This window comes from Hippocampus guttulatus, chromosome 8 (genome assembly GCF_054856545.1).
Source record: "Hippocampus guttulatus isolate MCC_2025c chromosome 8, RoL_Hgut_1.0, whole genome shotgun sequence".
In the NCBI taxonomy this organism is placed as follows: Eukaryota; Metazoa; Chordata; class Actinopteri; order Syngnathiformes; family Syngnathidae; genus Hippocampus; species Hippocampus guttulatus.
The window spans coordinates 9,422,909-9,450,664 of record NC_141268.1 but is presented as its reverse complement, the minus strand read 5'-3'; the positions used below and the strand labels follow the sequence as shown (position 1 = coordinate 9,450,664).

The window sequence follows — 27,756 nt, the reverse complement described above, 5'->3', positions numbered from 1 at the left end:
ATATATATATATATATATATATATAGATAGATAGATAGATATAGATATCTATCTATATCTCTCTCTCTCTCTCTCTCTCTATACATATATATATATATATAATGTGTGTGTGTGTGTGTGTGTTCGGGAGGGTTGGAACACACTTTTTTCACGTTGTTGCTGGTTCTTCGATTTTATACTCAGTTGCGACTTGTATGTGCCAAAATTAGAGCTGGGACCCAAATTCCCTGTTCCCTAATCATGTTGACTTTCTGTGCATTATCAATACCTTCTTTCAACTGGCGCTAATGCACGTCAAGTATTTGTCATCCGCCAAAAGAGTCAAAGAAGAAAATGAATAAGTAGAAAAGAAAAAGTAGGCATGCATCACTGTCTGTGGCCACCCTCCTTATAGCATATGAAAGAGATGGCGGTAATGCAGCAACCCATCAAAAGAAAGTAGAAGAAGAAAAGGAAAATTTCATCAAAGCGGAGCTCGTTTGCGCCTGTCGACCCGGGGGGCGTTCAGGAATTCACTCTTAACACCACGATGAGAATATGTGTGTTCAGAGAGGCAGCGTGATAATGATAAATCAAGCAGCAGCTCGTGCTATGGTACAGCCTGACCCGCTGTGTTCCGACACTTCTTCATTGTGGCACTCTGAATAACCAAACGGCACATTGGAACAATGCTCTGAGTTTCCGAATGATCGGAGTGAAGCAGAGTGTTCTTACTGTAGATTACCTAATGCACCTGGGATAAGGGAATGGGGATTTTGGGTGTGTGAGTGTGCGCTCTATTGTTCTTGGTCTTGTCAAAATAGTTTCCGCCACATTATGTTCTTTTCTTTTGTTTCTCCTTAATGATGTGTTTTTTTGACTGGTCCGATTTAAAATCCAAAAATACAGTCGATATTTACAAGTGAGCATAGCATACATGCCCGGTGGCAAGGATTGATAAAATGAGTATTTCCCATGATGTCACTTGTTGCTAGACAGAATCCAGTATTTGTGACAACATAACAGCAACCAAAGGACCCGTTGACGATGACTTGTCAGGAATAGAAAGTAAGAAGTTAAAAAAAGGCACTTTAAAAAAAAAACTCAAATCACATCACAATGGACATGGCACTTTTTTCACCACAGCTCTACCTGCTGGACGGGGTGGTGTACTGCTACTTATTTTATTATGAATGTAAAATCACCATTTCCGAAAATTAAATCAGTAAACAACTTTCGATAGCTTTAATTTCCTCAGTAAAGAGACTTCAATTGTGCAGATTATTATCAATTGAAGACAGTACTCGCTTTGGCTAACTCGAATTTTATCATTTTTAAGTGCGGAAAAGGAAAAAAAAAGTTTGTGTTTTAAATAAATGCTTGTCTAAATCAAAGTTGAATTCCAATTTGGAGAACTAGGGGGCAGTCCAGTAATGTGCTCAGCACTTCCTGGTTCATCAGAGCAGCCGTGGGGCCAACTCCCACTGATCAGTGACGCAAATGGAGTCAGCCCACTGTGGTTCTCAGTGGATGAGGAATAATGGTCTCATGTTGTTTGGGTGACAAGTCAGGGTTGAAAGATGATGCCACGATGCAAAAGTACGGAGACAAATATGCAAAGCAAATATTTTTTATAACTGTAATATCTCCATTTTAAGAGTAGCACATGATCCTTATTTATTTTGATGCTTTTTATTGGTACGCTCTGCTGAATGTGTGACATTTGTTTGTATTGGCTTCGCCGCACTGTTTGGCAGATTGCTCAAAGATATTCTGACAAAAATATTTTTTTATTTCTTATTACGCTCATCACTGATAGCATTGGTTAATGAAGCTAACAATGTCACTGAGGTTAGACACACTGACTCATATGTGCTGTATGATGTCAACCAACAATCTGTTGACTTTGGACCTCAAATGCAAGTTTAGTACCCTTTGGATGAGTCACATTACGTGTGATTGATTCATTGATTGATGACAGCCACCCGTGACACGCTCTCGTTTGCAGTAGTGATGAATAAGTTAGGAAGGAAGGTGTGTGCCAATGTATAAAACCCCGAGGTGAGCTCCTGAATGCTGAGCAAAGCTGTCTTTAGCTTTTGACTCTTTCATCAAGGTGAGTGAGGGAGACTGTGAAACACTTTATTATTATTAGTATTAGTATTATTTTATAATTATTGTTATTATTATGTGACTCTTGTTCACTCACTGTAAGCCATTACACTGTGTCCCTAATGTTACATTTTTTTTTCAAAATGCATTTTTTTTAATTGGTTATGTTGAAAGTACTAAATATGTAGCGGTACTCACTTTTATTTGATGTTTCTTTTTCAGTTTTATTAATCTTTTTTTTTTAATCTCATAGTCTAGTTTAGTTTTTTTATTGTACTTGTTTTGTTGGTGCTCATTAATTTGATCTATTTTATTTCTTTATTTGTTTTTGGCAATTTAGCTATTTATTTTCATTTTATTAAATTTTAATTCTGTTTAAATTTATAATCATTTTGCCTATTTTCATGATTTCCTTTTTTATTCATTCCAGTTTTATATTTTTTTTATTTGTTTGCAACAATTTAGTTTGCGTCTTAATGTATGTACCATATAGTTCAATTTGTCACATTTTATTTATTCCATTTATTTCATTTCCATTAATCTTATCTTTATTGTAAATATTTTAAAATTATGTTATTTATTTGACTCGCTTCACTTTTTTTAATTTATTGTACTGATGTTTCTTAATATTAGTTTTAACTCGTCCTCAGTGGGCGGCGCGGTGGACTACTGGGGAGCACGTTGGCCTCACAGTGCAGAGGTGCAGGGTTCAATTCCAGATCCTTCCTGCGTGGATTTTGCATGCTCTCCCCATGCCTCTGTGGGTTTTCTCTGGGTACTCTGGTTTCTACCCACGTCCCCCCCACACCCCAAAAATAAAAAATAAAAAATGCATGACAGGTTGATTGGACACTCCAAATTGTCCCTCGGTGTGATTGTGAGCTTGAATGGTTGTTTGTCTAGGTGTGTCCTGTGATTGGCAGTTCAGGGTGTAACCCGCCTACTGCCCTACAGTTTCATCCCACATCCCCAAAACATGCTTGTTTGGTTCAGGGAATACTCTAATTGTCCTAAATTGGAAATGAGTGTGAATTGCTCATCTACAGTAGGTGTGCCCTGAGATTTGCTGGTGACCGGTTCAGGGTGTACCCTGCCTGTCAGCTGGAATTCAACTACTTTGGCCCTATATTTCAGTTTTTTTTTATTTTTAGTTTGGTTTATAGTTTTTAGTGACCCTGTGTGACCTTCAGCAAACTTTGCATAATCAATGGCAATGTGTTGACAAAACCGATTGAAACCCATGAGTCGAATGGGAACATCCTCTCAATCGCTCCCAAAAATGAGAAAAAAATAGCCAAACAGCTGTGTCCTGACATGCACTGTGATTGTAAAGCGTGAGGTGTGCAAAACGACATTGATTTGTTTTGAGTCTTCTTGCTCTGTTTATCTCTATGAAAATACTGCATCAGAAGGGGTGTTCACACGGCACACATTTGCTCCGGCGCTGCACCGATGTATTTTGTTGCGATATATTTTGCACCGCAGCAAATTGTGTGGAGCGTTCACACGTACAAAGCCGCTGAGCGTGTCTGCACCGGCACAGCGTCGGTGCAGCCCCACTTGCGTTCACACGGCAGTTTCTGCAGCGGGGCAAAACGACAGAAAACAAATGAGCTGTCGTGTTGGTTCTTTTTAAAACGTATACACAACTCAAGCGACTACTGGACAGGCACGTCCTTCTCCTTCTCGGTCTCCGTGCCTTCTGCTCGAGAGTGACCGCCCCCGAAAACGTAAATCAACGATGACTTCAATGACACTCAGAAAAGCAAACACGTAATGCGCCAAACAGAAAATCAAGAGAGGAAATCACAAAATAAATTATATGGGGAGCGGGGGGTTGTGAACACACAACAAATGAACAAACTATACAAACAACTCCGAGACAGTCCAGTCTTCTACAAAAGGAAAGATGTTACCAGCAAAGTCTTGTGTCGTTATTAAACAAACACATGACGGAAGTCCGACAGAGCGCGAAAGCAACGCATTCTCGCCGTACGTAAACTCTTCACAAGCATTTGCTCTGGAGCAAATTTAACCCAGTTGCGTTCACACGTGCAAATTTACACCGGTGCTGCTTCGCTAACGAGCATTTGCTCTGGAGCAAATTTTTAAACCACCTCCCTGAGGTGGATCAAATTTGGTCCGGTGTAAACTGTTTTCCGGGGCTACGCCGGAGCTAATTTGCACGTGTGAACGCTCTACTGGGGCAGCCCCGTCGTAGCACCGGACCAAATCTTGCCATGTGAACACCCCTAGATGTAGCGCTAAATATGCAGAATTAGAAGAGTGAAATGAATGTTGGGGAAGAACAAAAAAAGAAAAAAAATGGTGACAAATTGTATGTTTGTATCATGGTGTATTGTTGCATTTCTTTCTGCCGCGTGATGTTGTGCATGCGGTGCTTTGCCTTTGTAGCAGAAGCTGACAAACACACGTGTCCTCCAATTCAGTCTCCTTTCAATTAAAAAAAAAAAAAAGGACCGCAACCTTATGCATCGTGATTGTGTTTTGTTTGCCAGCCACGAGCCACACTGATACAACAAAACAAATCAATAAGTAGAGCAAGCTAATAAATTCTGGCTGTAATTATCTGGTGGCTGTAATTAGCTGCTGATCTACTTGCACCCATCAGTCAGTAGTGTTAATTAGATTAAGGTATAAATAAATAAATAAAGCAACACTTATATTCTAGGGCACTCATTAAGATACTTATAATTTTGTTCAGAGAATAAGTTTTCAAATTTAAAAAAAAAAAGCCGATATAAATATACACGAGCCCGGTGGTCGACTGTTTAGTGCGTCGGGCTCACAGTGCAGAGGTGCAGGGTTCGATTCCGGCTCCGGCCTTCCTATGTGGAATTTGCCTGTTGTCCCCATGCCTGCGTGGGTTTTCTCCAGGTTTCCTCTCACATTCCAAAAACATGCATGACAGGCTGACTGAACACTCATAATTGTCCCTCGGTGTGAGTGTGAGCGCGGATGGTTGTTCGTCTATGTGTGTGCCCTGCAACTGGCTGCCAACCAGTTCAGGGTGTCCCCCACCCGACTGGCCAAAGACAGCTGGAATAGGCGCCAGCGCACCCGTGAGAATAAGCGGATTAGAAAATGGATCAATGGATGGATAAATGTTCACATACACAACACATTTTTTTTCCTCATTTAAAAAAATGCAAACACAAGATTCTATTTCAAAAATCTGTTGACAATAGCTGAAATGTTCCCAAATAAACGGTGCATTTGACATTTGTTCTCCACTAAACATGATGTTGGTGGATTTTCCAAGTTAAGGATACCAGAACAAGTCAGTTTTTCCATACATGGTTGAAGTTGGCCCAAACTGTGACTCCTTCAGAGCCCTTCATATCCTCATGCTACCAATACCTATGAGGGAAGAACAGGGGGAGAGAGTGGTGTGTGTGTGTGTGTGTGTGTATGTGTGTGTGAGTGTGGATGCGGAACACAAACCAGAAGCCGAAAGGGCAAAGTGCAAATTCGCTGAGAAATCCTCACTTAATACATTGCGGCGTGACACTCTCCAGCAAAGCTCTCTGCAGGAGGCGCCGGGTGAAAACGTGTCCCCCATCCTGAGGACCTCCCAGAGTTAGAGCACTGTAAGTATATTCGTTGTATCAAAATGATGATATATCGATGTAGATAATACATCCGGCATCAGTAATGTAAAAAAAAAGATGAGTGCGTTGCTGCTGTCATCACTTTAAAAGCATTTTTTGAAACAGGAAATTGTCATCAATTTTGTGGATAGCACATTGAAATGTCACAAGCCTCCTTTTGATGATTTTCGGGGGGGACTATTTCCACTGAATATGAAAAGTTTGGTTTGGCTGAGGACGGCTGATTTCGTATTCTGACATCTATTCAATTGTAATCTGATGTTTGTGCCGCATGATTTAATCTTCCTTTGACTGCACACGAAATTGCTTGCATGCTCAGAATCTTGGCTGCCCCAAATGTGAACTTTTAGAGCTGTGTCCAAAATAAAAAAAACAACAACCAAAAAAACCTGCCTTGTCCAAATACACTACCGGTGCATGTACGTGAATTAATGATTACATTTTGTTGGGATAACTTTTAGGAAATTCTTATGATGACTGTTAGCTTTAGCATGTCGTGCTCCAGTTTGTACTTGTGCAGACTCGATTCAATCAAGTGCAATGCAACATCCAAAAGCCACGAGTTGAATGGGAACAGCTATTAAGTAAAGTGAAACTATAGAAGTAACGCAATGTTATTACTGTGCCTCCAGTTTGCACTGCATCCGATTGAGGGTCGTTTGAGGCAGTTTAAAACATACTAATGAATTATGTTCAATTAATACCATGGAGAGTGTCAAATTGGCAGGGCTTTTCATGTATTTGCATAAAAATTTTTACCCTGACGAACAGGGCAGAGCCGACATGTGACGACGCGAGCGGCTCTTTTTCAGCGACGTTTAACAAATGTTCTGCAATTTAAAATGAATGAATTAGCAAAACTATTTTATGAGGGAAATTAAGAAATATGCAGTGGCCAATAAATGAATTTAAATGAACCAATTGTTCGATTTATTTCGGATTACTTGACCATATTATGCCCCTTTTTCTATGCACGAAAAGAAATATTCCAGCAGCAAAATTCTGTTGCCATTGCAATGTGATCTACAATCTGCTGCTGGGTTCGGACGCATCCGCTTTTGTGTGCGCGCACTATTATTTAGCTGAGTAACTACTGATAACAGCCTTTATCTATAGGTTACCTCAGTTCAACAACCCTCGACCTTTCCATGTTAGGACACTGATTGCTCTCTTGTTGAGTCACCGTCCCGACAATGGCACGTGATCGACAGTAAGTATACACAGTAATTACTGAATTGTTTCTACTTTTATATGAACAGGATCCACCGGCGAAACCGCACCACCGTTGGTCGTCATGGCAAGCGCACAACCAAGCAATGCTGACAACTTGAGGCACAGGAGCATCTTAGCCCAGACGCCGGATGAGATGTCCAATCCTGGTATGATAGCACAGTACATGATAAATAAGATATGAGAAGAGAAAGAAGGTAATCGTGCTCACCTGATTGACACGGTTAAAGAGGTATTAACCCTTTCATGCAGCCTGGAAGCTGATAACATGAGAAGCTGTAGTAACCGCTGTCCCTGAAAGGGGTTACCGGTAAACAATATACAGGTGATGCTTGTAAACATTTGTCAGATGGATGGATGGAGTTTTGTTAGCATTTAGCACGTCGGCTCATTGGCATGACTGTTGTTTTAGCCTTTTGATCAAGTCAGTTTTAAATCGTTTTGTTTCTAACAATAAGCACCGTGGTGTCCTTATGTATTTAATAGGATTTTTTAAAAATGTATTAGTTTATTATTGGCGGCCCGGTAGTCCAGTGGTTAGCACGTCGGCTTCACAGTGCGGAGGTACCAGGTTCAATTCCAGCTCCAGCCTCCCTGTGTGGAATTTGCATGTTCTCCCCGGGCCTGCGTGGATTTGCTCCGGGTGCTCCGGTTTCCTCTCACGTTCCAAAAACTTGCATGGCAGGCTGATTGAACACACTAAATTGTCCCAAGGTGTGAGGGTGAGCGCTCTTGGTTGTTCGACTCTGTGTGCCCTGCGATTGGCTGGCAACCGGTTCAGGGTGTCCCCCGCCTACTGCCCGAAGACGACTGGGATCGGCTCCAGCACCCCCCGCGACCCTAGTGAGGATTAAGCGGTTCGGTAAATGGATGGATGGATAGTTTATTATTTGTTTTCAAATCTTTAAATGACCTCGCGCCACCTTACCTCTCGGAGCTCATCCGCCCCTACACACCTGCCCGGCGTCTCAGGTCTGCGGACCAGACATTATTAGCAGATGGAGCCTTTTCCGTTACTGGTCCCTCTCTTTGGAATGAGCTCCCACTGAACATTCGGCAAGCCCCCTCACTCCCCATCTTTAAAACTCATCTCAAAACTCATTTGTATTCTATGGCATTTGACACGGCATGACTCAGACTTGATCCTAGTCCTACTGTTTGGTGCGTTCTACTGTCTTTGTTATTAACTTGTTGTTTTATTGTTGTACTGCACTTTGAACACAGCGATGGTTGTTTTAAAGCAGGGGTGTCAAACTCATTTTTGTCGTGGGCCACATTGTAGTTCCGGTTTCCCTTGGTGGGCCGTAATTTTGAGAAACCATATCCATGTTTAATCACTTCCACATATTACATGCATGGCGCACAACAAATTGATGGATAACTTGTTTGGAATCAGAAGTCAAGAATAAGGCCTGTTATTGTGGATTACATGAAAGCATCATGGAACTTGACATGCTTTTGCGGGCCACATAAAATGATATGGCGGGCCAGATCTGGTCCCCGGGCCTTGACTTTGACACCTGTGTTTTAAAATGCTCTATAAATACAGTTGAGTTGAGTTGCGTTGAGGAAGTGGGAATATATAGAAACCTATCAAATAATCTAAATGATATCACTTTTTAAATTCTTTACTTTTTTTTCTGGCTGATGATAAGCAAACACGCTCTTCTCGTACAGCTGGGAGCGGTGACGGCGCAAAGTTGGAGGATGTGGAACATTGGCGCGAACATGCGCAGGTCAACTCAAACCATCAGTCAAAACATGGAATATGACACACGCCTTGTATTTTAAAATATGAATGTGTAACCCTTGCAGAGGGTGAAGGTGAAGATCCTGCAGCAGGTCCAGGATCAGCTGAGTGACATTCTCGACAAGGAGCTGACAGAGCCTGTCCACGCGTCAGTCAATAGGAAGACGGCTAAAGTTGGTACATCCAGGTAATAATTGTAAATACGTGAGTGACGGAGGATAGCTTGCTTTCACCACCAAAAAAAAAAAAAAGAAATTGCAAATACACAAATTAACTTTTTGTGACATTTTTTGTTTGGTGTAGTGTTGAATTTTTTTTTTTTCTCAAATCCAGGCCTGGGTTCAGTAAAGATTAGGAAACACTGGTCTAGCTAAAATGAGATATCTCTTCCATATGTGAAACATGTGAGTGTGTTTTTAATTTTAGATCTCACAAGATGGACGATGGCAAAGTGTTCATGGATCGAGCGTCGCTGCTAGAGTAAGCACGATTTTGCAGAATTATTGATGCATGTTTCTAATTTGACTGTGAAGGCGAATTTAAGACATTCCCACACATGCACAACTTGACATGAGCAACAAATGAGCAGTATTTACTGTCGGTAGTGCTTCTGAACTGACAAAGTATAAAAAAATGAGTATTCTGACAGACATGTTTGGATGTGGAAATCAATAAAAGTACTGTATACCCCCCCTTGCCCCCCCCCCCTCTCTTTGCCAGTGAGTTGTTTATGATCAGCCACATCAGGACCATCTACCACATGTTTGTAGCTGTGCTGCTCATCTTCTGTGTGAGCACGCTGGCCGTGGACTACATCGACCAGGGCAGGTCAGTGTGAAGAACAAACATGGCCCGCCCAAGAGTCTTTTTTTTTTTTTTTTTTAAGGGCCATATCTATCTGAGTACAGTCCGCAATTTGGATTCTGTTTGCGGATTATAGGTTTTGCTCACCCGCGGGTTTGTTCGATACACCCGCCGATATATGATTGATTTTGATGTGGGAAAATTGCTGGGGAAAAAAAAAGATGGGAGATGACCTTGGTTTAATAGTATTTGTAAAAAAAAAATGAAGATAACTACTTCACGGATTTCACTTATTTTTGGAATGTAAACGCGGTGATAAACAAGGGAAAAAACAATTGTTCATTGTTTTCGTCAATGGACGCTACAGCTTTGTGTTTGCTTTCAAAACTTAGCTTGTAGCAGACGTGTGCACATTTTCAGCATGACGTCTCTGATCCACTGGTGAAAGGACACTTTGATCCTCTCCTCTTTCATCTAGAACTGCTTCAGACAACAAAGCGTATGCAGAAAAGTGGTGAAGATTGCACGACTGTCTGTGTCCTATGTGTTGTGTTGTGTTATTTTTGTTATTTTGACTTCAAAATGGCGCCGCGAGAGTGGCTGCCTTTCCAGCAGCTCCTATATTTTGTTGTTCTACTTCTTCCTTTCATAACTTTGCTGCTGTGAATTGGGAATTTCTCCATTGCGAGACTAAGAAAGGTTTTCTTATCTTATCTTATCTTATCTTATCTTATATTGTCATATTTGTCATGCCTTCAGGTCCATGGGGATTAAGTTGCAAAAAAAGTGCTCGGCAAAATTAGAATGTTGCTCCTCAAAGACTTTCAAGCTGTGCCTGCGATAGCGGTGACTTATTGATCACTTTCGGGCAGGTTGGTGCTGGAGTTTGATCTGCTCTTCTATGCCTTTGGCAAGATGGGAACGGTTGCCTGGGTGTGGGCACTCATGTTCGTCTACTCCCTGCTTGTTCCCTACAACGTGTTGCTCTTTTGGGCCGCTTTGTACCACCGCCGCGCCTCCAAGTTGGGGCTGTCTCTGGGCACGGCTCTGGTCCTGGCTGCCCTCCAGATTTCTGTTCTGGGACTGTTTCCCGTCCACATGGTCGTGCGGCACCAGCTGCCGCCGGCTTCCCGTTTTATCGTTGTGCTCGAGCAGGTCAGTGTGCAAATATTGTTTGACTCACAGTGATTAGATGAATGTTGGAGAGGTCATTTTTATCACACTGTTGTTTTTATAACCAAACTACATTGTTGGCAAGTCAGCGTGACACAAGAGATAATTCAAAGTGGTCAGATAATGTTGGCAATATAATTAATATCTGCACTTGTGATGGTGCATTGGGACATTTTACCCACGCTTCCCTTACGCTCATATACAGTATGAAAATATATATTTTTTTCCAGATTCGATTCCTGATGAAAAGCTACTCATTCATGAGGGAAACGGCACCCGTCATAATGAAGAAGGCGCTAAAACCAGGTAGTGTCGGAAACAACAGCACATGACAATGACCCACAGCCATTGTTAATAATCCAGCGGAAGCCCCAAAATAGGATCGTCCCCAAAAGCGGTCCAATTCAAAAGCTAAACCAAACTTAAGAGTCCAAACCATCATCATGTGTTGCTTTTTCTGTTTCAACTTAGAACTTGCTGTGTACAACATGCGCAAATCATGAAAATTATTTCACCAATGCTAACATTTATACAGACTACTTCACATACTATAACGTATTTATTCTAACCGGTGAGTAGTTTTAATTTACTGTAATTTTATTAGGCCACATTGGGTTGACAAGAAAATAAAATCAAACTTAAAAGTCAACTCCTCTCCGTGAGCCGTCACCTTACCGTGGTGGAGGGGTTTGTGTGTCCCAATGATCCTAGGAGCTAAGTTGTCTGGGGCTTTATGCCCCTGGCAGGGTCACCCATGGCAAACAGGTTCTAGGTGAGGGACCAGACAAAGCACGGCTCCAAGACCCCTTATGATAAAAAAAATTAAAGGATCTCAGTTTCCCTTGCCCGGACGCGGGTCACCGGGGCCCCCCTCTGGAGCCAGGCCTGGAGGTGGGGCTCGTTGGCGAGCGCCTGGTGGCCGGGCCTACACCCATGGGGCCCGGCCGGGCTCAGCCCGAAGAGGCAACGTGGGTCCCCCTTCTCATGGTCTCACCACCCGTGGGAGGGGTCAAAGGGGTCGGGTGCAATGCGAGCTGGGCGGCAGCCAAAGGCGGGGACCCTGGCGGTCCGATCCTCGGCTGCAGAAGCTAGCTCTTGGGACATGGAATGTCACCTCTCTGGCAGGGAAGGAGCCCGAGCTGGTGTGTGAGGTAGAGAAGTTCCGACTGGATATAGTCGGACTTGCCTCCACACACAGCCTGGGTTCTGGTACTAGTTCTCTCGAGAGGGGTTGGACTCTCTTCCACTCTGGAGTTGCTCATGGTGAGAGGCGCAGAGCAGGTGTGGGCATACTCATTGCCCCCCGGCTCAGTGCCTGTACATTGGGGTTCACACCGGTAGACGAGAGGGTTGCTTCCCTCCGCCTTCGGGTGGGGGGACGGGTCCTGACTGTTGTTTGTGCATATGCACCAAACGGCAGCTCAGCATACCCACCCTTTTTGGAGTCCTTGGAGGGTGTGCTGGAGAGTACTCCTGCTGGGGACTCCCTTGTTCTGCTGGGGGACTTCAATGCTCACGTGGGCAATGACAGTGAGACCTGGAGGGGCGTGATTGGGAGGAACGGCCCCCCCGATCAGAACTCGAGTGGTGTTTTGTTATTGGACTTCTGTGCTCGCCACGGATTGTCCATAACGAACACCTTGTTCAAACATAAGGGTGTCCATATGTGCACTTGGCACCAGGACACCCTAGGCCGTAGTTCGATGATCGACCTTGTGGTTGTATCATCGGATTTGCGGCCGCATGTTTTGGACACTCGGGTGAAGAGAGGGGCGGAGCTGTCAACTGATCACCACCTGGTGGTGAGTAGGCTCCGATGGTGGGGGAAGATGCCGGTCCGTCCTGGCAGACCCAAACGTATTGTGAGGGTTTGTTGGGAGCGTCTGGCAGAATCCCCTGTCAGAAGGAGTTTCAACTCCCACCTCCGACAGAGCTTTTCCCATGTTCCGGGGGAGACGGGGGACATTGAGTCCGAGTGGACCATGTTCCGTGCCTCTATTGTTGAGGCGGCCAATCTGAGTTGTGGCCGTAAGGTGGTTGGTGCCTGTCGTGGCGGCAACCCTCGTACTCGCTGGTGGACACCAGCAGTAAGGGATGCCGTCAAGCTGAAGAAGGAGTCCTATCGAGCCTTTATGGCCTGTGGGACCCCAGAGGCAGCTGACGGGTATCGACTGGCCAAGCGGAACGCAGCTTCGGTGGTCGCCGAGGCAAAAACCCGAGCGTGGGAAGAGTTCGGTGAGGCCATGGAAGCCGACTTCCGGACGGCTTCGAGGAAATTCTGGTCCACCATCCGACGTCTCAGGAGGGGGAAGCAGTGCACCACTAACACTGTGTACAGTGGGGATGGGGCGCTGCTGACTTCGACTCGGGACGTTGTGAACCGGTGGGCAGAGTACTTCGAAGACCTCCTCAACTCCACCAACACGTCTTCCTTGGAGGAAGCAGAGTCTGAGGACCCTGAGGTGGGCTCTCCTATCTCTGTGGTTGAAGTCACCGATGTGGTTAAAAAGCTCCTCGGTGGCAGGGCCCCAGGGGTGGATGAGATCCGCCCGGAGTTCCTCAAGGCTCTGGATGTTGTGGGGCTGTCCTGGTTGACACGCCTCTGCAACATCGCGTGGTCAACGGGGAGAGTGCCTCTGGATTGGCAGACCGGGGTGGTAGTCCCTCTTTTTAAAAGGGGGGACCGGAGGGTGTGTTCCAACTACAGAGGGATCACACTCCTCAGCCTCCCTGGTAAGGTCTATTCAGGGGTGCTGGAGAGGAGGGTCCGTCAGGAAGTCGAGCCTCAGATTGAGGAGGAGCAGTGTGGTTTTCGTCCCGGCCGTGGAACAGTGGACCAGCTCTACACCCTTAGCAGGGTCCTCGAGGGTATGTGGGAATTCGCCCAACCAGTCTACATGTGTTTTGTGGACTTGGAGAAGGCGTTTGACCGTGTCCCTCGGGGAGTTCTGTGGGGGGTGCTTCGTGGGTATGGGGTACCGAACCCCCTGATACGGGCTATTCGGTCACTATACCACCGATGTCAGAGTTTGGTTCGCATTGCCGGCAGTAAGTCGGAATCGTTTCCAGTGAGGGTAGGACTCCGCCAAGGCTGCCCTTTGTCGCCGATTCTGTTCATAATCTTTATGGACAGAATTTCTAGGCGCAGCCGAAGCGTTGAGGGCGTCCGTTTTGGTGGCCTCAGTATTGCATCCCTGCTTTTTGCAGATGATGTGGTGCTGTTGGCTCCTTCTAACGGGGCTCTCCAACTCTCACTGGAGCGTTTCGCAGCTGAGTGTGAAGCGGTTGGGATGAAAATCAGCACCTCCAAATCTGAAACCATGGTCCTCAGTCGGAAAAGGGTGGAGTGCCCCCTCCGGGTCGGGGGAGAGATCTTGCCCCAAGTGGAGGAGTTTAAGTATCTTGGGGTCTTGTTCACGAGTGAGGGCAGGAGGGAGCGAGAGATCGACAGGCGGATCGGTGCAGCGTCTGCTGTGATGCGGACGTTGTATCGGTCTGTCGTGGTGAAGAAGGAGCTGAGCCAAAGGGCGAAGCTCTCAATTTACCGGTCGATCTACGTTCCAACCCTCATCTATGGTCACGAGCTATGGGTCGTGACCGAAAGAACGAGATCCCGGATACAAGCGGCCGAAATGAGTTTTCTCCGCAGGGTGTCCGGGCTCTCCCTTAGAGATAAGGTGAGAAGCTCGGTCATCCGGGAGGGGCTCAGAGTCGAGCCGCTTCTCCTCCACATCGAGAGGAGCCAGATGAGGTGGCTTGGGCATCTGATTCGGATGCCTCCTGAACGCCTCCCTGGTGAGGTGTTCCGGGCATGTCCCACCGGGAGGAGACCCCGGGGAAGACCCAGGACACGCTGGAGTGACTATGTCACCCAGCTGGCCTGGGAACGCCTCGGGATCCCCCAGGGAGAGCTGGAAGAAGTAGCTAGGGAGAGGGAAGTCTGGGCTTCCCTGCTAAAGCTGTTGCCCCCGCGACCCGGCCCCGGATAAGCGGTAGAAGATGGATGGATGGATGGATTAAAAGTCAACTCCAGTTTATGTGGAAACCCCTTTGTCACAAGACTCTCTCAAAGGGCTTCACAAGTCCAGAATGGCAATTATAAGCAACATCCCCTGATCTTAAGCCCCCAACAGCAGTTGACAAAAAAAAAAGGAAAAAAAGGTGCTATGGTTTGGATAAAGTCACCTTTCATCATTTCTTATTTGGAGACAATTCCCGGTATTTTGAAATGAGAACAACTTGGAAGCTTGCAGCTTATGTCACAGAATTTTGGTTGGGAGATTCTGTCTGTAACAAAACAAAACCATCTGCCGTTGGAGATTATATTTAATGATAATAATAATAATAATATAATGTTATGTGTGGGCAGCCCGGTGGTCCAGCGGTTAGCGCGTCGACCTCACAGTGCAGAGGTACCGGGTTCAATTCCAGCTCCGGCCTCCCTGTGTGGAGTTTGCATGTTCTCCCTGGGCCAGCGTGGGTTTTCTCCGGGTACTTCGGTTTCCTCCCACATTCCAAAAACATGCATGGCAGACTGATTGAACACTCGAAATTGTCCCTGGATGCGAGTGTGAGCACAGATGGTTGTTCGTCTCTGTGTGCCCTGTGATTGGCTAGCAACCGGTTCAGGGTGTCCCTCGCCGACTGCCCAAAGACAGCTGGGAGAGGCTCCAGCACCCCCCTGTGACCCTTGTGAGGATAAAGCGGATCAGAAAATGGATGGATGTTATGCGTTGGTACCTTTCAGAGCACTATTGGACACCATACAAACATCATACATAAATGTTTATATGTATTACGATAAGCCACATCATATACTGTATACATATTTGATGCTTTTTCCATAAACAAACACTTTTGTTTTGTAAATATCCCCAGATGTAGAAGATAAAAGGATGACTGAAACGTGGCAAAATGTTCCATAAAAGACAATAAAGCCGTTCAGCGGCTAATTTCACAGGATAATTTGGTGGTAACTACACAGTAGTCTCAACAATAAAGGCAGCCAGTGTGGGCTACAATTCCCCATTATGGTACCCTGAAGATGAAGAATTCACAAACATCTGGAAATGTTTTTTTTTAATTGTAATTTTTTTTTCAACAGCACCAATAGCGGTCTTTGATGTTTTTGATCTACTGCGTTTCAGGGGAGAAAATCCACTTCCCGACATTTTCCAGTTACCTTTACTTCCTTTTCTGTCCCACTCTTATCTACAGGGAATCGTATCCCAGGTAAGACGGCTGCTGTCTGTTTTCACATGTTCCAACGTTTAGCAAACGGAAGCGCTATTCCCACAAAATGCATTTTTGGGGGAGGGAGGGATCATTTTGGGCAGCGTAGCGTTAAGAGTGGTTTGTGGGTTCCACCTTGGACTAGTTGCTGGCCATTTGCCACAATGGACAGTTTCAAGTCTGCCATAAACCGAAGATGCATGTTTTTGGAATGTGGGAGGGCGGCTGAGTAGCCTGAGAAAACTCACAAAAACATCTCGCGACAGTGATGCATTTTAACCAAGGCAACCTGGATTATAAAAATGCCAGTGCAATTTTCTCCTGCCTATTTGATACTTTTGTTCTCTTTCTGAAACACCCCAAAATTGCACCAAAGCACTACATTCTTGCTGCTGGAGACTGTAAATTTCCCCAGTGTGGGACAAATAAATGATATCTTATCTTAATATAAAACGAGTGCTTTGGCGCCATCTTAGTGCCTATGGAACTATGTTAAAATGAGGGGCGGAGCTTCTATGAGATGAGATGGGTCAAAGCACTAATAGAAATGCGGGACTTTTCCACCATTTTGTAATATCACTATATAATTCTTGATTTCGGGGGGCGATATTTGCTAGTGGCAGCAGAGCTCCATCCCCACCCTCTGAGAATAGCGGGGCATTTATTTGTAGGGAGTAATTCAGTAATCATCATTCGAGTAATCAACACTTCTCGTGTCCAATACCAACTTGTATTTTCTTCCAGGAACACACACACAAGATGGAAATACGTCGCTGTCACTGTGACCATGGTGAGCTGTGTTCATTACCCAGCATGCCCTGTGAAGTCTGATTGGCGCCATACTGGATATTGATTGGCACGCCATTCACAGATCCTGGGAAGCCTCTTTTATGGCTACTTCATCCTGGTGCGCCTGTGCGTGCCCGTCTTCACGTCGGAGAGCGAACAGCCGTTTGGCAAGCGAGCCATGGTCCTCGCCGTGTTCCACTCCATACTACCAGGTTTCCGTCCGCTTATAAACAGCACTGTGAACACTACCGTTTGTTTCCTGGGCACCGATGAACTCATAGCTGTTTAGTGTTCGTCTGAAGCCGTTTCAAAACGTCGCTCGCCGGTTCGCAGGCATCATGCTGCTGCTGCTGTGCTTCTTCGCCTTCTTGCACTGCTGGCTCAACCTCTTCGGGGAGCTGCTCCGCTTTGCTGACAGAATGTTCTACAAGGTCAGCAACACCATCATCAGTGACCTGATGTACACTTTCATCAAATTCCATTGATCCAACGGGAATAACTGCTTTTTGAACCAGTCCAACACATGCCCCCGATCAATACCAATAGGATTTTAAATCACCACCACATAAACAATTTATTCAGCTATCAGAAATGACCATCTTGAATTTGAACGTTGCTGGGTGTGAGAGCAAGACATTGACTAATTTTGCTGTCTAACTGTTGAACAACGTACAAGGAATGTTCCGGTTTCCTCCCACATTCCAAAAAACATGCATGAAGGCTGATTGAAAACTCAAAATTGTCCCTAGGTGTGAGTGTGAGCGCGCATGGCTGTACGTCTCTGGATGCCCTGCAATTGGCTGGCAACCGGTTCAGGGTGTCCCCCGCCTACTGCCTGAAGACAGCTTGGATAGGCTCCAACCCCCCCCCCCCCCCCTCCCGTGACCCTTGTGAGGAGAAAGCAGATCAGAAAATGGATGCACAACGCTATTGATTTTGACCCTTTCAGGGAGCGTGGTTGTGCGTGAGAACTTGATTCTATTTTCTGTCCAATTGTTGAGTGACGTGAGGAAAATGAAACGACATGTTCCTTGTCAAACATTTCCTTTGTTGTTGTTGTTCTCAAGAGCTTTATTGATTTTGATCCTGTCATGGGGTAGTGCAAAACTCTTTTGGTTTTCATTTGAATTACTGTACCATGGAATGAGGAAGCTATGCCGAAAAAAAAAAGTTGAAATGAAGTGAAATCCCATTTCAGCAAACCTTTATCAAATTTAAAGTTGGGCACTTGGACAAAATACTTCCAAGTTTTGCTAATATGTTAAAATATTTTAAAATTTTGCGAATCTTTCACAGAGAAGAGTTGACAGAACTAATTGTCCCTCTTATTGTCCTCCAATTTAAAGATATACTGTGAACAACTCAGCAAATTGTTTTGGAGTAATTAACTTGCTTGCTTTGTTGTGCTAACTAACATGCTTGCTATAAATGTCAATGATCCATATTTTACGGTTATTACAACTTAAATGATCATCCAATGAAGAAAGAAAAAATAAGGTTGGCAAGATTCTCACTTTAATCTCAGAATTCTGACTTTAAGTTTTATTAAAGTCAGAATTAATAAAGATTAAAGTGAGAATCTTGCCAACCTTATTTTTTCTTTCTTCATTGGCCCTAATCCTCTTCCGTATTTTAGCTCCCCAAAATATAAGTTGTTGTTTTTTTTACAATGGGAGGGCAGTTGTCTATAGATTGCTACTGATTTTGATTGAGTGTCGAGGAGCAAGGTTGCATGTGAAAGCAGGAACCGTTTTGATACGCATTTTTGTAGAATGAGGGGGAAAAAAGCGACTTGGTGTCAATGATTTGCTTATTATTCGAAAAAAAATGGATTGATTTTGCACGCTTGACTGTTATCAATCAAGTCATTGGTTACACTGCATTTATTTTGACGTGTCACTGCAGTGATTGTTGGCACGTCTGCAAGACCCCACTTGATTTTGATTATCGTCTTCTTGTTCCACAGGACTGGTGGAACTCGACGTCTTTTGCCAATTACTACCGCACGTGGAACGTGGTGGTGCACGACTGGCTCTACTACTACGGCTACAGGGACTTCCTCTGGGTAAGGCTCTGCTACTCGAGATTATCTCAAGAGATAAACGTTGCATTTTCGGGAGATGGGAAGATGTATGTCTTCGTTGTATCATAATACTTTGAAAAGGGGGTGGGGGGAGTTTACAAAAGTTTACATAATTCAAGTTGGATTTTTTTGTTAAAAGTTGTAATGTTATGACAAAAGTTTTATTGGGCGGGGGATTTAGGAGATTAAAATCTAATGTTTGAAGTAAAAAATCAATTCTGTGAGATTCAAGTTGTGGGTTTTTCATTGAAAGAAAAAAATCGTTTTATAAAAATAAAATTGTATTTTTGGGGGGGGGGGGAGTGGTAACTTTGGAGAAACGATGTTATCTGATGAGATGAAAGTAGTTTTTTTGGAGAAACTCATAATGTTACAAAATCAAAATTGAATTTTTATATAATAGATTGTATGAAATTCAAGTATTTTGGTGGGCAAAACCAATCGATTTTACGGGTCAGATTTTTGGACGGAAAAGTCATCATTTGGTAAAGTTTTATTTGTTGGGAAAAAGTATGATTACAAGAATTAAGTTGCATTTTTTGAATAAAACAATTTTACAAAATAAATCTCCTTTTTTGTAGCTCAAAAACTCTCACCAAATGACATTGAAACTTTACTGTATATTGAGAGTAAAACGAGTCCTAATTGCAGACAATGTAAGTCAGATTTTTCAAAAACACTCAATTATTTAGTGACACAATGTCATTACTTAGCTAAATTCATGTTGTATTTATAGAGAAGATGTCACAAGATTAAAGTTGCATAAAAAAAATAGCTGCTATCATATTCATGCGATAGATGCAAGTCACAGACGGTCACGTGGGCAAGTCCATACAAGCGTAAAATGAAATGAACCACGATGAACAGCAAAAACAAGGAATTGTGTCTTCACCGTCTGTGTACGATGACCAAAATTCATGAATAATGACATCACGAGAGGGCTCGGTGAGTCGCCGTCTCTTATTTCCCATTTGCAATCTCCACAGCTGTCAAAAAGGAAGTTCCGCACAGTCGCCATGTTGTCTGTCTTCATCGTGTCGGCCGTGGCGCACGAGTATGCCTTGGCCATGGGCTTTGGATTTTTCTATCCCGTCATGTTTTGCCTCTTCGCCATCTTCGGAGGTAACCCACAAATTCCATTTTAGGAAAGTCGGACTGAGTCCTGCATTGTTTTGTTTTCTAAATAGCATCGCATGGAAGGCTCCCAAATTGGAGCAAATAATAATAATCGGCGCCTAATCGATCACTTTACAGAAGATAATGAATTTTAATTCATTCTAGATACTTTAATTAATCTCACTCATTTACAATAATTGAGAAAAAAGAAAGAAAAAAACGACATTATTATGACATACAGGAATGATAATAGTAAAATGGAGAATGCAGACATAAGATGGAAATATATGAAATGCAAATATTTGTGTTGTTTTTTTATTTATTAGAAGAGTTAATATTGTCACTATTAAACTTTATTCTCATATATTATCGATACCAATAATAATGAGAATACCAGGGAGTAATAATAAATGAAAATATAAATAATCAAATCGACCTTCAAATAATACTTTTAACATTTAACGTTATTGTTATATTACTTGTAGTGTAATTATTTATATTTAATTCTTATTAGATATTAAATATCACTGCCAGTAATAATGGAAAAGAACCATTTTATTGTGCATGATTTATACAAGGGGTGGGCACCTGAAATGATGGAGGGGCTATCATTTTTCATGAGCGCGACTGGGAGCTCACATCAGACCGCAAACTTCCAAACCAGATATATGGGAAAAACCCATTTGAAAAATATGTGCATGTCTATTTTTTAACCAATGTATATCATAGATTTCATCTATATTTCAATGTGCATTTTGCATGCAAAACAGAGTTTGGCTCCCTAAAATGAATACAATTATACTGGGGGAAAAAATCCACAGCAGGCAATCCGTGCATGCGTGACGGGTCCACTTTTGTAGAAGAAACATGTTTATAATTCGACCCCACACCAAATATATTTTTTTCAATTAAGTGAGGGTGCCCATTTATGATTTACACTAGCTCCATTAATAATTAATAGTGTGGCAGATGAAATGCATATTGTACAAATATATTATTTAAAACGAGGATACAAAGCTTTCCTGCAAAGTGCAAGTAACGTGGTCCTGAAGAAAATCCCCATCCATGAGATTGCCAGATTATCATCATTATGTTTGATTCATGGTATGCCGGAATAATATTGCTATAAGGAGAACATACAATAAAGCCATTATGGTTATTATTAGGATTATTATCCCATTAAAGTTTGTTTTGATTCGAGAATTGGTTTTGATCATCATGTGCTGTCGTCCTTTCAGTTGTCTTTAACTTCACCATGAATGACAAGCGTCAGAACCCCGTGTTCAACATCATCATGTGGGCGTGTCTCTTCCTGGGTCAGGGCGTCCAGGTGTGCCTCTACTGTCAGGAGTGGTACGCTCAAATACGGTGTCCTCGCACTGGGGTATGGAACACGCACACACAAACACACTGTACAGTACATCCTGCGGGTGGCGCAATGCTGCAGTCGGCCTTAAAATGACATTTTAACATTCTCAACTGTTGAAGACTAAAGGCAAGATTTTGTTTGAGCAAAAAAAAAAAAAAGGCAAAAGATTTAAGTAGCAGATTTGGGGAGAGAAAATGTAGCCGTTTTAAAAAGCTGCAGTCATATTTGAAGTGAACTTTTTAGAAAAAAGTTATATACATTGGGTGGCACGGTGCATGATTGGTTAGCACGTCCTCCTCACAAGTGCAGAGGTGTGGAGATTAAAATTGAATTTTTGGGTGGAGGGGAAAAAAATCATAATTGTGAAATTGTTGTTGCTGTTTGCTTTTCTTAATTTTACAAGAATAAATTTGTATTTTTTAGAGACAGAAAGTGCATTTTAAAAAATTGGATTGCATATTTCTCTTTTTATTTATTTATCCATCATATCTATTTATTTTGTTTCAGTCACACTAAGAACCCGTGAAGGTTATCCTTTCACTGTTCAGTGATCTGAACTCCTGTCCACTGCTTGTGTAGGATTATTGATCAATGTCAGTCCAATAATCAATCCTGCCATATTTTAAGAGCTTCTATTGGCAGATGACGCGTCTATGAAACACAATGACATGTTCAGTGTTTAACCTCGGAAAGCCTCCAGCGTTTGATGAAGTCGAGGATTTACTGGACAGATGGCGTACTTAAAGGCCTTTAAGTACGGCCGGCCCCCAATTCATGGTTAAGGCGTCCAGTGGTGCGCCGTCCCTAAAATGAGATTAAAATAGAACGTGCTAATAAAAATGAAAAGCGGCATTATGTGTGTATGAGGTTACTAGAAAGAGTTTTTTTGTTGTTGTTTTTTACAGAATAGCTTTTGGGAGCTGGTGACGCCTCGCTCCTGGTCTTGCGGCTACCAAGGATGAACAGTGGAAAGAAGCAAGCCATGAGGGTCAAGAAGGACTGAAACATCGGAGTTTACAATTATTCAAGTCACTCGAAGGCAGGGCTGGGGAGCCTTCTTTCCATCAGGGGCCATTTTCGTCAAGCCATTAAAAAAATTAGGAGAATTAAGACGTAATTACAACAATACATTGATGTTTGACGTGAGAATACAGTGTTATTGTTCAACTCATGCAAGATTAAAGTCACTTTGTGGGACTGGAGTTGGGTTTGTTGGGGGGAAACAAATAGATGCAGTGTAATTCTATGAGAGTTAATTACGATTTTTTAAGTGGATATAAGTCATAATATCATGAGACAAAAATTGTTAGATGTCATATTTTTGAAAAAAAAATTGTAACAAGTCACAATTTTACAAGACGAATGTAAAAGATATTTTCTCCAGGAAAAAGTGTGGAATCTTACCAGAGTCATTATTTTGAAAACATTAAAAAGCTGCCATTTTTTTTGTCTGTCTTTTTATTTTGCAGGAAGAAAAAGTCAATCTATCATGAGATGTGTTATGGAATTTTAAAGAAATAAAGAAATTTATTTAAAAACCCTTAGTTTCATGTCAGGCATATTTTTTCCAGAGAAAAAAAAAGTTGTAATTTTATGAGTATTTTTCTTTAGGAGAGAAAAAGAGCCAGATTCAATTTGAAATTTGAGGAAAAATCTCCCATTGAAACATTTGACCATTCAGGCACCTGCCGAAGTCCTCCGAAAAAATATGACGCAACGATGGAGCAAATCTTTAGCATTGTTAAAAACATATCTTGTCCCCTGATCTATCTTCATGGTGCTGCATGAACACTGCCTTTACTTTTGTGTCAAGTTTACTGAAGACAAATGCACTGCATATACTTGAAGGTCTCACATGTCACTGTGTACAAAATAAAGTTCATCGTTCATTGCGAGAATAAAACATTTTCATTGATCTTCCTACTTTATTTACATTGACCCTGTCATGCACCAATAATAACCTGTAAACTGATAAACTGTCCACTGTCCCTGAAAGGGTTAAACATAATCTGGTGAGCCATTTTACACACACACACACACACGCGCGCGGGTTTGTGCACTTGTGTTTTTAATCCCACTGTGGTGAAGGTCAAGCAACAATGCGCTATCTGCTTTCTTATCGTCTGTCACAAAGCTTGTGTGTGTGTGTGTGATGTCATCATACAGGAAGAGTTGGATTAGCATTGGTGCACTGTTTGCTTTTGTGATGTAACGCTATGTACACTGATACGCTCTTAATTCCAATGCGCTGAAACACACGGCCACTCTCATTGCATTCTGCATACGCAAATAGTTTTTACATTCGTATTGGTATTGCAGTATTGAAGGGCAGTTTAGTTAAATTGTTGCTGTTGTACAAAGGACAGTCAAGGAAATTATATCATAAATGTATCATAAAATAAGAAAACCATTGTCTCAGTGAAGAAATTTCCAATTTACAGCAGCAAAATTATGAAAAGCAGAAAGTAGAAGACATAAAAGTAGATAAGCATAAATATAAAAATAAGCATATTAAAAATGGGTGAGTTGGGGTGAGTTCAGTTTTTCAGGTCTGTCTATTCAATAGCCTGACAGCAGTCGGCAGGAACGAGCGGCGGTACCTCTCCTTCTTGCAGCGCCGGTGCATCAGTCTCCCATCATAGCTTTCAGCTTGGCGAGCATCCTCCTGTTGCAGGGAGCAGCCCAGGACAGAGCTGGCCGTCCTGACCAGTCGGTCCAGTCTCTTTCTGTCCCGGGCTGAGATGCTGTCTGACCAGCAGACTATGCCATAATGAATGGCCGAGGCCACCACAGAGTCGTAGAAGGTCTTAAAGAGTGACTCCTGAACTGCAAAAGACCTCCGTTTTCTGAACAGGAAGAGCTCTGCCCCTTCCTGATCAGAGCGTCCGTGTTGTTCAAATGTATCGTGTATCATTTTGAGGTTTGAAAAGGTTGCATTTTAAAAAAGACTGAACATTACGAGAATAAAGTCATATTAAAAGAGATCTAATAGTCAAATATCAGATGGATTTTTTAAAAACTTTTGAGAAAGTAATGTTTTACGGGAAAAGTCCCATTACACAATTAAAAATTTTGTCTTTTGAGGGGAAAAGTATGCATGGTAAACATGCATGGCTATCCATTTTCTGATCCTCTTCCCCGCACTATTCACGCTCATACTCACACTGAGGAACAATATAAAGCATTCATTCCCTACCTGGTAGTCGAATATTTAGTGCGCTAGCATTGCGCTGCGAAGGTGCAGGGTTCGATTCCAGCTCTGGCCGTTCAGTGTGAGGTTGCACGTTCTACCCGTGCCTGCGCAGGTTTCCAGAAACATGTGTGGCCATCTGTTTTCTTATCCTCTTCTATCCTCACACTGACACCTAGGGACAATGTAGAGCAGGGTTTCCACTCTTCCACTTGCTTTTTATTTGTGGATCCTTTAATGACTTTTGAGGGCTAATTTAGCCATTTTTTAAGGACTTTTTCTCCATTCAGCAGGGGATTCACTGTGGATTTAATGAACAGAAAGCCACATATCACTGAGCTGGTGTTCAAATCATTGCTGCCAAAGCAAGGGCACATCTTTATTTTTAGGGGCAATCAGATAACCCTTTATTGGACATACTGTACTGTATGTCAAATTGGCCCGAAATGACCCGAAGTGATCATGTAATCATCATCGGAACTGATCGGAGACGGCGGGAAAAGCAGAGCGGGAACCGGGAAGGCATGCAGTCCTACAGCGGCCATCGAGGGGAAGGGTGCCAGGTGCATTTTCCGACAAAACTATTCATTGGAAGGGTGGGGAAAATGACATACACAAATGAAATGAACACCACAGGTTACTTTTTATTGATTTTAGAAGCTTCCCAGAAAATTAAGGACAATTAAGAAAATAATTTTACAAAAACATTGTGGATTTTTAATGAACTTTAAGGACCCGTGGGAACCCGGTAGAGTGTTCAGGACCTACCTGGTAGTCGAATGGTTTGTGCTGCAGAGGTGCAGGGTTCAAATCCTGCTCTGACCTTTCTGTGAGTTCTCATAAATGTGTGTGGCTGCGCATTTTCTGATCCTCTTCTACGCACAACCATTCGTGCTCCCACTCACATCTATGGACAATGTAAAGTGGTTGTTCATCACCCGACTGGTAGTTGAATGATTAGTGTGTTGACATTGCGTTGCAGAGGTGCAGGGTTCACATGGTCGTTTTTTTCGGCCCAAAACTCCTTTCTATATATATGGTAGGTTTTTTTTGTGCTCAAAACGCCTTACTATACATGGTTGTTTTTTGCGGCTAAAAACATCTTACTATACATGGCCGTTTTTTTCGGCTAAAAACGCCTTACTATACATAGTCGTTTTTTTCGGCCCAAAACGCCTTACTATACATGGTCGGGTTTTTTTGTGCTCAAAACGCCTTGCCATACATGGTTGTTTTTTTCGGCTAAAAACATCTTACTATACATGGCCGTTTTTTTCGGCTAAAAACGCCTTACTATACATAGTCGTTTTTTTCGGCCCAAAACGCCTTACTATACATGGTCGGGTTTTTTTGTGCTCAAAACGCCTTGCCATACATGGTTGTTTTTTTCGGCTAAAAACATCTTACTATACATGGCCGTTTTTTTCGGCTAAATACGCCTTACTATACAGAGTCGGGTTTTTTTCGGCCCAAAACGCCTTACTACACATGGTCGTTTTTTTCGGCCCAAACGCCTTACTATACATGGTGGTTTTATTGTGTGCTCAAAACGCCTTACTATACATGGCCGTTTTTTTCGGCTAAAAACGCCTTACTATACATAGGCGTTTTTTTCGTCCCAAAACGCCTTGCTATACATGGTCGTTTTTTTCAGCCCAAACGCCTTACTGTACATGGTCGGACTTTTCGGCCCAAGACGCCTCTCTATCAATGGTCATTTTTTTTCGGCTAAAAACGCCTGACTATACATGGCCGTTTTTTCGGCCCAAAACTACTTTCTATATATATGGTAGTTTTTTTTTGTGCTCAAAATGCCTTACTATATATGGTTGTTTTTTCCGGCTAAAAACATCTGACTATACATGGCCGTTTTTTTCGGCTAAAAACGCCTTACTATACATAGTCGTTTTTTTTTCAGCCCAAAACGCCTTACTATACATGGTCGTTTTTTTCAGCCCAAACGCCTTCCGATACATGGTCGGGTTTTCTTGTGCTCAAAACATCTTACTATACATGGCCGTTTTTTTCGGCTAAAAACGCCTTCCTATACATGGTCGGATTTTTCGGCCTAAGACGCCTTTCTATCAATGGTAGTTTTTTTCGGCTAAAAACGCCTGACTATACATGGTCGTTTTTTTCGGCCCAAAACTCCTTTCTATATATATGGTAGTTTTTTTTTTGTGCTCAAAACGCCTGACTATACATGGTTGTTTTTTGCGGCTAAAAACATCTTACTATACATGGCCGTTTTTTTCGGCTAAATACGCCTTACTATACATAGTCGTTTTTTTCGGCCCAAACGCCTTACTATACATGGTCGTTTTTTTGTGTGCTCAAAACGCCTTACTATACATGGTGGTTTTTTTCAGCCCAAACGCCTTACTATACATGGTCGTTTTTTTCTGCTCAAAACGCCTTTCTATATACTGTACATGGTCGTTTTTTTTCGGCTAAAAACATCTTACTATATATGGCCGTTTTTTTCGGCTAAAAACGGTTTACTATACATAGTCGTTTTTTTCGGCCCAAAACGCCTTACTATACATGGTCGTTTTTTTCGGCCCAAACGCCTTACTACACATGGTCAGTTTTTTCGGCCCAAGACTCCTTTCTATCAATGGTCGTTTTTTTCGGCCCAAAACTCCTTTCTAAATATATGGTAGGTTTTTTTTGTGCTCAAAACGCCTTACTATACATGGTTGTTTTTTTCGGCTAAAAACATCTTACTATACATAGCCGTTTTTTTCGGCTAAATACGCCTTACTATACATGGTCGTTTTTTTCGGCCCAAAACGCCTTACTATATATATATACATGGTCATTTTTTTTCAGCCCAAACACCTTACTATACATGGTCGGGGGTTTTTTGTGCTCAAAACGCCTTGCTATACACGGTCGTTTTTTTCGGCTAAAAACATCTTCCTATACATGGCCGTTTTTTACGGCTAAAAACGCCTTACTATACATAGTGGGTTTTTTCGGCCCAAAACGCCTTACTATACATGGTCGTTTTTTTCGGCCCAAACGCCTTACTGTACATGGTCGGATTTTTCGGCCCAAGACGCCTTTCTATCAATGGTCGTTTTTTTCGGCTAAAAACATCTGACTATACATGGCCGTTTTTTTCGGCTAAAAACGCCTTACTATACATAGTCGTTTTTTTCGGCCCAAAACGCCTTACTATACATGGTCGTTTTTTTCAGCCCAAACGCGTTCCTATACATGGTCGGGTTTTTTTGTGCTCAAAACATCTTACTATACATGGCCGTTTTTTTCGGCTAAAAACGCCTTACTATA

At 42.7% G+C, this 27,756-nt stretch overlaps 1 protein-coding gene across 1 annotated transcript; it reads left to right on the top strand.

Moving 5' to 3' along the window:
* Positions 1-7,002: 7,002 nt before the first annotated feature.
* On the top strand, positions 7,003-22,809 carry soat2 (sterol O-acyltransferase 2). Its single transcript, XM_086118925.1, has 15 exons — positions 7,003-7,102; positions 8,631-8,689; positions 8,769-8,890; positions 9,130-9,183; positions 9,424-9,531; positions 10,380-10,662; positions 10,911-10,986; positions 15,828-15,912; positions 16,657-16,702; positions 16,784-16,913; positions 17,035-17,132; positions 18,668-18,766; positions 19,771-19,906; positions 21,139-21,284; positions 22,175-22,809. The coding sequence occupies exons 1-15, from the start codon at positions 7,018-7,020 to the stop codon at positions 22,229-22,231; spliced, it is 1,584 nt and encodes a 527-aa protein (XP_085975051.1). The 5' UTR covers positions 7,003-7,017; the 3' UTR covers positions 22,232-22,809.
* The last annotated feature ends 4,947 nt before the right edge of the window (positions 22,810-27,756 follow it).

Excerpts from the sequence above, each read along its gene's own strand:
- soat2 (XM_086118925.1), top strand. The coding sequence starts at position 7,018 with ATGGCAAGCGCACAACCAAGCAATGCTGACAACTTGAGGCACAGGAGC. Across the intron at positions 8,891-9,129 it reads GCTAAAGTTGGTACATCCAG|ATCTCACAAGATGGACGATG; the intron begins GTAATAATTGTA and ends TTTTAATTTTAG. Across the intron at positions 10,987-15,827 it reads GAAGAAGGCGCTAAAACCAG|GGGAGAAAATCCACTTCCCG; the intron begins GTAGTGTCGGAA and ends ACTGCGTTTCAG.